This window comes from Alosa alosa, chromosome 10, assembly GCF_017589495.1.
Source record: "Alosa alosa isolate M-15738 ecotype Scorff River chromosome 10, AALO_Geno_1.1, whole genome shotgun sequence".
NCBI classification, from domain to species: Eukaryota; Metazoa; Chordata; class Actinopteri; order Clupeiformes; family Clupeidae; genus Alosa; species Alosa alosa.
In genome coordinates this window covers 20504299-20516129 of record NC_063198.1, presented here as the reverse complement: position 1 = coordinate 20516129, position 11831 = coordinate 20504299, and the positions used below count along the sequence as shown (strand labels likewise).

At 37.8% G+C, this 11831-nt stretch overlaps 1 protein-coding gene across 7 annotated transcripts; it reads right to left on the bottom strand.

The window, feature by feature from the left end:
- Window positions 1-1961: 1961 nt before the first annotated feature.
- LOC125301673 (E3 ubiquitin-protein ligase DTX3L-like) lies at window positions 1962-11247 on the bottom strand. 7 transcript variants are annotated; one of them, XM_048254340.1, is made up of 8 exons: window positions 10751-10765; window positions 10042-10098; window positions 8307-8388; window positions 7801-8047; window positions 7064-7224; window positions 5176-6840; window positions 4609-4823; window positions 1962-2340 (listed from the first exon to the last, which is right to left on the bottom strand). In XM_048254340.1, exons 2-8 carry the CDS (start codon window positions 10083-10085, stop codon window positions 2271-2273), a joined length of 2484 nt encoding a protein of 827 aa, XP_048110297.1. In that variant the 5' UTR covers window positions 10086-10098; window positions 10751-10765; the 3' UTR covers window positions 1962-2270. The 7 variants fall into 7 exon arrangements, with proteins under 7 accessions (XP_048110297.1, XP_048110300.1, XP_048110301.1 ...); XM_048254343.1 differs by lacking the exon at window positions 10751-10765 and adding an exon at window positions 10597-10611; XM_048254344.1 differs by lacking the exon at window positions 8307-8388 and adding an exon at window positions 11208-11247 and having other exon boundaries at window positions 10042-10765.
- Between the last annotated feature and the right edge of the window lie 584 nt (window positions 11248-11831).

The following is an 11831-nucleotide window of genomic DNA, read 5'->3' as shown; positions in this document are numbered from 1 at the left end:
TTGGGCGGAGGCAACTCCCCTTTTGCCCCTCGCCCTCGTCCATTAATTCCGTATGGACCCTTTCAAGAGAGTTCCATTATCAGCATCATAGTTGGCCCCACAAGACTTCCTTTTTAACATTCCATATGTTATCTTAATGCAGAGGAAGTAGATTGGGGCCTAAATAGAACGTTCAAGCATTGTTTTTGTTTTTATTGATGAAAGGGTCTAGACGGCGGCCGTTATCCCTTACATATGCACAACCCCTCCCTCCATGCCACAGCCGAACTGTGACCACACTTATACCTTTCTTAATATAGTTATTTATATATAGATATAGACTTTATTCTTGCACTGTTTGACTTACTCATTTGCACCATCACCATGACACTCATTCACAAAGAGCACCTTACCTTACCTTATGCACAGAGGACCACAGGCTCAGTCCCTGCTTCAGTCATTGCAAGCGCACCTGATTGATTAATCACCCACTATACTGTTTTTTAGAATTGATTTAGATTAAGTTTTATTTAGTATAATTTTTATTTTAGTATATTCTTTATCTTCTACAGTCCTTATTGCTTAGTTGTGTTTTTTATATTATATACTTTTAATTACTTTTTCTGCTGTTAGTGAATGTGTGTGTGTATGTTGTCTGTATGCTACTGTGACCTTGAATTTCCCCTAGGGATCAATAAAGTATCTATCTATCTATATTTACTATAATTGATATGAAATCTGGAGTGGTGGAATATTCTTATGAATTAATTATAAGTATAGGCTCTGTTTTGACATCCCAGTGGAGTAGTGCTAGCAGAGACAAATGGCAGATCTGCACACTGATTAGGCCTACAGTAGCCTATGTGCTACCATAGAAAAAAGTATAGTGTATAGGTTAGGCTAACCATATGTGAACAAGTGGTAGACAAGATATTAGTATGGAATAAGTGTGGAGGTGAGTTTTTTTCTCCTTTCATTTTTTTTTTATTGCAATGACAGTAGCCTATAACAACTAACACATCCCTTAACAAAGAATAAACATAGATTTTCAATTTAAGCAAACATTGTAGCGTTGGTGGATGTACATATGTCTGATGTTGAATGAGTGTCTCCCAGAATGCAGTGCGAGTGAATGCTATGTAATGTCGGTTATAGTAGTTGTATTTGCGTTTACCATTTGTTAGCGTGTTAGTCTCTTTGGTTGTAGCCTACCTCATGTGTTTATCCCCGTGTTGATGTGTGTGATAAACCCTTATTGTGTGTTACATGTGCGGCTGACACTAACCCTGTGTTGCCCCATGGAGTGCTCAAAGTCTGTCTATAATTAACATTGATGCTTATGAAGGTAATTATTGACTGAGAGTAAAATTGATACAATATCAAAGTCAGATCAAATAATTAACATATATTAACTAGGGCTGTCAATCGATTAAAAAATGTAATCGAATTAATTACACACTCTGTGATTAATTAATCGCATATATAATTTTTCCTGTGACAGTATTTGAAATATTTAAATTCAAATCGAATCATTGAATAATCAGCATTAGTGACATTAAAGTTCAAAAACTCTTTTATTATTATTTTGGCCATAATAATCTGTAATATGACCTAATATGCTGAGAAAATAAATTCAAAAGTGCTTCGGGAAGAAGTTTTTTTTTTTCACTACAAGGCATTTCAGGCCACAGATATAACCTGGGGACACAATGAAAATAAATTAACACTCCCCTCAATGTCAACACTATTTCTTTGCATTGAACTCCAGTGATATGCAAATTCCTTGCTGCAGACATTGCAGAGGACTTTATTTTAATCAACACTTTATATTTTTAACACCATCAGGCCATTTTGTAAAAGTAAATGTTCCAATCAATGATCTAGGCAGCACATTTTCTTCTCTCTCCTTCATTTTACAGTCTAATGGTTACTGACTAGAACGGCTCGGGGTCAAAGGTCATACGGAATCGATTAATCCGCATTATTTTTTTTAATCAGTTATTTTTTCTCAAATTAATTAATCGAAATTAATCAGTTATTTTGACAGCCCTAATATTAACAAAATATACTCTGAATCTGATTATATTACTATTATGATTTAACCTAGTGTTGTGGAGGTGACAGTCTAGAGGTCACATCTCTGTGAAGAATGACATGCGTCCTCTAGACTGTCTAGATGAGTCCTGCCAAAATTTTAGCTTAAATTCCACATTACAGATTCTGGTACATTACATGAAAAAGTATGCATTTGAATGAATTCTTCTGGGTTATGAGTTGAGCCGTGGGATTCTTCACTCAATGCCTTTCGCTCGGAGTTCTTCCCTTACTCTTATTAAGTAGTTATCATCTGGGTAGCCGCCACTAGGAAAGAAAAAAATGAAGGATTCAGGATCAAATTAACAATCACACTGATGTCTGTAATAGTAATTATTTTCAGGGTTTGGGTTAGGATTCATCCGTTTACATTTTTCCTTTTGGTTTTAGGCTAATTAGTCATTATCAGATTATATTAGTTAGGGAAAGTTAGGCTTTTTTCGCCAATCTGCAAAAAAATTTCTTACCAATAGCTTTTTTTACCATGTGTTCCTATAGGTGTCTAGTAACACCTCCCAATTTATCCACGGCCAAATCCTCGGGGAAACACCTGGAGTAGTGTTCATTTTGTCACCTATTTTTAATTTAGTCTTAGTCTTGTGACGAAATGTCCTTTTTAGTCTGTCATATTTAGTCATTCAAATATGATTTTTGTCAAGTCAAGTCAAGTTTTAGTCGACTAAAAGTCTCGTCATTTTAGTATAGTTTTAGTCAAATGAAAACTAAAGGTATCTTAGTCTTAGTCAGTTTTAGTCAAAACAGTTTAGTCTTTTTTTTTATAACAAATTATTTCTGATTACCATTTGAGTCAAATAGTGTTTCACACATTTCAATTTTCCAACAATATTGTGTGTCCATAGAGCTACTCGTCTGTTATAATTACTCATTCTGATTTTTTGTCAGTCAGTATGTTTACATGCACAGGTAAGGACCACTGTCATGATATTCGTAGACCAGTGTTTCTCAAAGTGTGGTGGTCCGCAAGCTATCCCAAGTGGTCCGCGAGCAGACGTGGCAAAATATAATATAGATGAGTTGTTTGCAATATTGAACCAACTTGTATGTAAATCCAAACAGTTCTGCAACACTGTCTATGTAAGATATGCCAGTTTAAATCATATGAATCCTCTGACACAATAAGCAAAGTGCAAAGACAATAAGCAAGGTGGTTCAGAGAGTAGGCCTATTGGGTAGACTAATATACTGGTGAAGTAGGTCTAATCTTTCTTTTTTTTTTGCTAGGGTTAGTTAAGTGGTCCTTCGTCTGAAACAGTTTGAGAAACACTGTCGTAGACCCAAGTATTAATGTTTTACTCCGCCACGCTAGATGGCGATATGCGCCCAAAGGCAACACATTCCTCAAACAAACTCTCCATCTTATCCATAGCTAATTTGCTAGTGAACTTTCCATATTAGCTTACTTGCTAGCAAACTTTGCATCATCAGTGTAACTAGTCAAATAGTTGACATTACATGCTAAACATTTTCGTATGGACATTCTGGGGGATGTTAGTTTGTATGAGAGAAGCTTCAACTTCTGGGTATGTAGCATTGTGTCATAAAACTAGGTAGTTAGCTTAACTCTGGCAGAAATCTCCAGTGTTCTTGTTCCATGTAGTTTCGTGTTGCAGCCACAGGGTTGCAGCAACAGCGTAGAATAGCCTACAGGAGCATGAACTCATTCGGAATATTTTGAAAACGTAACAGCTAGATATTCTGTCTTCTCATTTTGTAGACGAAAATGAAGAGAGATTTTATCTTAGTTTTTATTTAATGCAAAACATTTTAGTCTCGTCCTTTTTTCGTCAACAATAATGCATCTTAAGATAATCTTAGTTAGTGTTTCAGGACATTAGTGCCGTCTCGTCGTCGTCTCGTCTTAGTCATGGAAAAAAAAGGTTGTTGACGAACATATTTCCTCTCGTCTCGTCTGACGAAATTAACACTAACCTGGAGAGCCCATCAAGTTTGGGGTGCCCAGAGGGACTGGGCGAAAATAATGAAAACATTTTGTTGACCAATATTAGCTTTTGAGATGTCTAACTAGGGGTTTTTAGGGGTGCTGAATCTATCCCAGCCATTAGTTTTGAGTAAAAATGACTCCAAGTCCATAAAAAATCCATAACAAGTGGTTTTACTGAACAATTACAAAACAAAACTTTCTTAATCAGTTTAAAATTTAACAAACCTCATCCCTCAACTCCCCTGCACTTCCTCACGCCTGTTATCTTCTGGCTGGTTGATGTTCTGGCAAGAGTTACCATGACAGTTCCAACAAGCAGAAATACACTTGACTCCTTGCTTTTTACAGCAGCACCTGAGAGTGTCACAGACGCCTGCACAGTTGCAGCTGACAAACTTCAGAAGGTAGTCTACAGAAGGTAGTCTACAGACACATGTTAAAAAAGCTATTGGTAAGAAATGTTTTTGCAGATTGGTGGAAAAAAAGCCTAACTTTCCCTGGGTTTGCTTTCACTGAAATCCTGCCAAGAAAAAATGAATGAAGTATCAACATGCTCTTTAATGATCACCTACCTTTCTGGTCCACCATGAGTGTTGATCTTGTGATGGATGCCATTCCAGATCACATAATCACCCCCTCCTGTTTGTGAGGTCCCAACAGTAAAGACCAATTTCTGTTTGAAGGCCTTCCTTAGCAGTTCAAGCACTTCCCGTCCTTCTCTAATGGCAGGTAAGTATGCTGTTAGGTGAGCCCCTTTGAAACGTCTGCCTGGGTTGGGATGATTTCTCTAAATACAAATAAGGGAATGTTATTGTAATGTAATGTAAATCATTCATATAACACCATTTATCACACCATTGAAATTATTTCTCAATTGAAGTGATATTTCAAGAATTAATAAGTGATAAAATTAAATAGGCATAAACACCCAAGCCCTTTACAATGAAACCACTTTGTCAAGTGACACTATTTTAAACGGTATGACTTTTTATACTGTGCCAGATGACTGCAATTAATTAGCTGCCCTTAGGGTTTTTGTTTCTGTATCTAAAAGAATCTCCCAAGATCTCTCAAGGTTACTTTGTAAGATACAAGCAAATCTATGCCACAGTGCATAAGACACTTCTTAAAAATCTTACCGACTGAATGCCGCTGGGAATATGATAGGTAATTACGATGGTGTCACATCTTTTAAACCCAGGAAGTGTGGATTTCTTGATTAAGTGTGTCATTGTTCCATCTGGCTGGTCTCTTTCAACTTTTTGAAACACCTTTTTACACACATCTTCTTTGTCCCACTTTGATCCATTTCCTCCTTTCAATATTTCTTTTCCCAGAAATGGACTCCCTACCCCTTCTAAAACGCCTCTATCTGCTCCCCTTGGCTCTTCAACATCTTCATAAATTGCCTCCCCAGAGGCTGCTCCCTTTCCCCACTGCACTTCTTCATAACCCTCTGATCCATTCCATGCTGGTAAATCAGAAAACGGTCTCAGGAATTCAGTATGTCGGTCAAATCCAATCATGTCCTTGTGTTTTTCGTCAAAGACAGGTCCACCAAGCTTCTTCTCGATTTCTCTTACTGCGAAACATAGATGATCTGGAAGGCCAATCAGCATCCAGACTCCATTGCTACCAGAGCCTTCCTTGACAGCAAGAGATGGGTTCTGTTCATGGACGTCACTTAGATGCATTTTTACCTTCTCTGTTTGAAGGAGGGATACATTTTGCAAAGGGCAGCACATAGCTCTCGTGACAACCTTTTGATAAAGAGACATCAATGCCCTGAGAGCATTCACCTCCAGACTCGCACGATTCCCTACAGCTCTGACTGTAACACTGTCCTTTAACCTGTTCTCCATCAGAGCCACTCCAAATCTAGTCTTAATGCTTTCTATTTGCATCTTGAAAGTATTCGTCATTATCTCCCAGTGGATGTCATTCATGAGAATCCCATCGGTCAAAAGAGGGTCAATGAGAGCATCCGATTTAACTTCTTTAAGCAACACTTTCTTGGGGGGCTTCTCTGCAGTAGGATAACTGACCTTTACACGCTCTTCGACGTTCTGGACAGATGCATGAGGCATTTGGACTTCTCTTTGTTTATTCCTCTCAGATTCTTTGTGTAGCTCCTTTGAGGCTGTACTTTTGGGATTGCCTCCTTTGGTCTTCACTCTGAGATCATCCATGTTGGCTTTTACATCCATTATTTTCTGTACTGTGGAAATGTTTTCTTCTGGCCCAAAGAGGCTCCAGTTCTGAGCGGACACATTGAGCATTAACTTTCTCTCCTCTCTCAAAATGTCCTTCATGAAATCAATCATGACTGTAGGATCTTGGTGCACACTTGGTAGGGAAATTGTCTCAAGATTATCAGAGCACCTTTGGAAAAGTTCAGCAAATTCCTGACAAGCATTTGCTAGTGAGTCACTGGTGGCACCCTTGTCAGCTTCAACATGCATAGAGACGTCACTGTGGATTCTGACTCTATATTTTTGCTGTAGCCTTTCCATCTCATTTCTGTGCACTTGATTCAGGTACCAATAATGAGCAAGGGGGACTGTCATGTGACTGTTCGCCTTGGATAGTGTGCTCTGTAAAGCACTGCCCCTTCCATTTGTCTTGGGGTTTATAGTGCTGCAGAATTCTGTAAAGAATTCATCCACGTCTGGTAAACTTCCTGACATTGTGAAAGTGTTGGCACCTGAGTTGAATTTGCTGAATTTTTCAACTAAATGTTCCTGAATGTCAGGCGCCAACTTCTGCACATCAATTGCCATGGTCAGGGCCACTGGGAGAGTGATCTGGGAAAGAATACATCAGACAAATGAAACATCTCCTGTTTTGCGTCTCCTGTATGTCTGTTCAAAGTTTGAAACAATATGATAAAATTAAGGATCTTATTGATAGTATATATAATTTCTATTAGCCTAAATGGATGGGATTATACTATTTGCAGTGATAAAAGCATTGAGCCTGCAACATAGGAGACATACTGCACAAACTGGGTGATTTGTGACATCTTACCTCCTCTGATGTAGAGGTGGCTGTCTCAGTTACTGCATGCTGCTCTGGGTCTTTTATTGAAGTCACTGATTGTGAATTATCTCTGTGAAACTGTACAGTGATGACTCGGGAGTCTTTTAACTTTAACTGTGCAAACTGCTGGTCCAGAACTATGTCAAGAGCTAAAACAAGAACATTGTCAAATAATGTCTTTATGTTAAATTTTGTCGTGGAAGTGATTTACTGACTTCAGTTTAAATTTAAAATGTATTTATACATTTATGCATTAATAATTACGCTGCCCATATATAGTTCACATTAATACAAACACTAGTCACATTATAACACGGCCTAAAATATGCTGGCTAGATATAGACCCTGACCTACAACAAAACTAATTTCACATTCTACATTCCCCGAGGTTTTTCATTTCAGCTATGAATATAAACACAGAGGGAAAGAGACAGGAGCCACCGGAGAGATAGATATATGCAACATAGTTAGTGGTAAAAAAAAAAATTGAATTTAAGTTTGAAAAGCCTCGGCCTATATGTTAGAATGATTTAAAATGATCAGTGTAACTGTATTCTAAATACACCACATGTATACGTATTTAAATACAGTTACTCATTTTGTATTTTAAATATGTAATCCTGTTATATGTATGCCGTTACTTCCCAACACTGATGGCCAGGCTAACAACATGTTATAGAACACAACATTTTGGTGGACACCTAAAAAGATATGTCAAACCTAACCTGTTGATGGATATATTTCAACCGTAGCCCACTCCGTAGTATCCTCAAGCTGCAAGCCTTCTATTTCCACTGCAGAGCCCAAGTCCTTTCTTAGCCATGTCTGAAGAGCTTTCCTTAGAGCAAAGTCCTTCCTTGGTATATGCCCTTCTGGCCATTTCACCCTGGCGTGTAACACAGCTGTGCCCAGAGCCAGAGGAGGGGCTGAGGGTACTTTGCCTGTCAGGTCATTCTCTGACAAGTACAGCTCCTGCACAAAAGGTGATACGGTGAGTATTCTGTATAATACAACTTAGTCATGGATGACAAATAGGTTACTTTGTATAAATTCTGTAAAAGGCTTGGAATAAATAAATGCAAAGATGTTTGTGTTCATAGGTGATGTCATAGATAAATCATACTGTATATAAAATAGTAATGTATACTGTATACATAATAGTTGTGTGTTACCACTACAAGACAAAACGACACACTGACAACTTAGGAAAATGACCACATCAAATACATACACCATCCTCTGAGCCTGATGCACCCATGTGTTGTTCTGGGTTCATTACTGTGTCCTCAGGAAAGCCTGAGACTCCACACAATCTTTGAAAATGATGATCGGCGGGGGTCAAAGACATTTGACAGTCATGGTAGAGAAGAGATGTGTTAGGAACTCGCATAATCATCTCTCGTCATACTGAACTCACTATTCCCACAATCCCAAGGGAATGTGAAAGTATTTGGAAATAAGTAATAGTGTAAAATACTATTAAGATAAAAAAAAAACCGCATATCAACCATCTGTGACATACAGCTTATCTCCACAATAGGCCATAGTAAGCCTACACTTGACAGCCTTCAACGATACTTAATTCGTCTTCCTTACCTGTGACGCAGGTGAAAGAGGCTACCACTAAAACACCAAATACTCGACAATCACGATTTAACATGGTTCTTTCATTTTCTCCATTTGGATTTTTCCAAGAGACATACGCATGTTCACCTAATTTGCCAGCCTTTCGTCGCGAAAATGTAAGACAACAAAAACGAAAGTGGAAGCGGTTGCGACCAACACAAGACTGACCGTGTGACGACATGACGTTGTACTACCGCTCTATGCGGCTACCTGAAGACTAACGCAACCATTTTATGAGTCCTGTATAGCCTACATCAAGAAAATCGCACTTACAAATAAAAAGCTGGCACGTGATACTATCTAGGCCTACTTTTCCCTGCAATGCACGAAAAGCTCATGCACACTGTTTTTTGTATTTTTCTTGCACATGCAAATGAAAAAAGCTTACACCTAAACCATATGGAAAATGCACTGTAGGCTATATGACACTTTACATTGAACATACTATATTTTTACATTGCAACACAAAAAAGGTTACATGTAGGCCTACCCTACCAACTAGCCTACTGTAGGCCTATATTTTATAGTCTAGCACAACTTTTCTTTAAATGTTATGTGATTGAGGATTGTTCTATGTGTGCAAGGTGTGTGTGTGTGTTTTTTTTGCAAAATAAAAAGCCTCTGAAATATCACAGAAAACTCCATGTAACCCTTCTTCATTCCCCATGTCATCTGAAAAACTGACACTGATGCTATAATTTGGGTTGTAAGATGGCCGTTTAAAGCCACGTATGGCTCCATCCAGTACCGATGATATGTTTATGCTGAATTTGCATTTCTGAATGACGTCAATCTGAGAGGCTGCAATAGCGAAATTAGCATTGCCGTGAATAAGGTTAATATCATGCAGTTCAATCAACAACCAACAACTGAGTTGAAATGTTATCTGACATCTTGAGGAATTTTATCATTGAATGTTCTTCTGATTTCTGCGATTACAGTACTGTGGTTCCATTTTTTCTAAAAAGCATTTACAATATGACCATTCTCGTGTAAACTTACTGTAGGAGTGCAGCACCCTTACAAACTGTTTCCCATGTTGGATTGGGTAAAACTTTAGAATTTTGGAGTTTGTTGGAGCAGTGTGCAAGCTCCTTAAGAAACCAAAACACTTATCAAAAAGGGATCAAATCCTATAAACAGCTTTTACCCTTGGGAACGTGAACTTGAATGATAAGAAGGAATGATTCTGAATGTTGAATTTATTAGATCTACATTCAAGCAATTCATTTCCTGGCAGCATTTCACATTTCAGTTGAAGTCAAAGTGAGTTGTGTATTGTATGCCTCTTCACATCAGAGCAGATATTAACATATGTGTTTTAAAAAATGTGGACCAACCTGTTCACCTTTGCGAGCATTACTGGTTGTGCCTTCATCCTCATTCATCTCCACATCCTGATCAGCATGAGACAGTAGGAGAAGCCAAAAATAAAGTCATTATGTGCAACACGGCTCTTTCTGGGGAACTGAGTGTGCAGCAAGTGTCAGTAAAACAGGTTCTGTGACTTTGATAACTTTGTAACTTCTGCTTGTTATATGGTTGAGTTCTAAATATTTGAACTTCGGACAGGCTGTATAAACTTCTGCCTAAACCCGTGTCAGAGAAGACAAAACTGAACAAGCAAGATTAGTAGCAACAATACACTGACTGTCCCCACTTTAACACTCTGATCACTGCCCCGATGAAGGTTCAGCACCTCTCAAGGAATCAAAAGAAACAGCCTTTTTTAGGTTCTATTTGTAAGTACAAAAGAGCTTATTATAGCACAGCCTAGTGGCCCAAGTAATTGGTGGGTTTATTTTATTCATTTGGCATCCATGCTTGAGATTTCGTGTGCACATGATTCATGGATTAGTTAAGAAGACAAGGGGAATGGTTAATCTCCCACTTACTGTAGTACATACTGGTCCCTGAGTTCTACATTTTCACCAGAAATCCAAAACTAAAAATATCAAGATTATTATGATGGCCTTTAAAAACAAGGCCACTCATGCTTCCCAGTGCCTGATCCATCTCCATTGGCTCCAACAATTGATCCATCCTTACCTTTTATGATGAGACCTATGAAAATAAAATAAATATGTGGTCATGATTTCAGTGACCAATAGACACAAAGCAAGATGGGATTACTTCTGATTATTATTTTCCTAGTACTTGCTCCGTTTTCTGCAGGATCATTTCAATGACTGAATTAAGTATCTTCATTACAGAAGTGCTACTTTGAATTTGAAAGTTATATTTCATGTGATATTCTTACACAAGTGCTGAGAAGTGTAAATTGAGGTAAAGAGCAAACTGAGAGTTGTGTTGTTGGATGAAAGGAAAGGGTTGATAAATCCAACACAATATGGCATTAATTGTGCCTCTGTCTGAATTGAAGCAAACTCCTACATTTTAATAATCAGTTATCAAGTATATTACTGTAAAATTAAAGATTTGTAGCCTACACAACAAAAAAACCTCAAAGACTCAGAAATTATGTTATCAGAAAAGACTTACTTACACTTCTGACCCACACGGTTCCATTTCAAGCTCTTCTGATTCCAGCTGAGGAAGTACACCTTTCTTATTCCTTGAAAATGAAACTGAATGAAAGTGAAACTGTCAAGAAGTTCACCACAAACATATGCTGTGTGTTCAGTCACACAGTGGGTTATGAAGTGCAGGACTAAAGGCATAAGCCAACACTGTACTGCTAACTGCCCATTGACATCCTTGGTGCAGTGTTTCCCAATCTGGTGACAGTAAATGACATGCAGGTGCAGAATAATTATGTGAGGGCCCAGTTGATGAAAACTCACATTTTATCCAAGATCAGGTAGTCCACTTTACTTATATTGCTATTTTGGATTAGATTACCCTAATCCAGATACAAATTTTCAGGATTAAATCCAGATTACCAGTGCCTCTATGGGACTCCATCAAAACATAACTAGTGGCTATGTATGCATGGGGTTGCTTTAACTGTTTTATCTAATAAGAAAGAAAACAATAAAACAATACAAATATTCCCTTTCATTGCCAGTTCTTTTTTTAAACAGTCAGAATCAACCATCTAATTGACAATAAAAATAAATAAATACAATTACACTTTTCCTATTTATTACTGCAACATCAAAAGCAAATA

What these genes read in the sequence shown, in the direction of transcription:
- LOC125301673 (XM_048254339.1), bottom strand. Translation starts at nt 8,471, where the DNA reads ATGATTATGCGAGTTCCTAACACATCTCTTCTCTACCATGACTGTCAA. An exon ending in CATCAGGCTCAGAGGATGGT is followed by an intron (nt 8,048 to 8,306) that starts GTATGTATTTGA and finishes CCTTTTGTGCAG; the next exon opens with GAGCTGTACTTGTCAGAGAA. An exon ending in ACTCATGGTGGACCAGAAAG is followed by an intron (nt 2,341 to 4,608) that starts GTAGGTGATCAT and finishes TTTCTTTCCTAG; the next exon opens with TGGCGGCTACCCAGATGATA.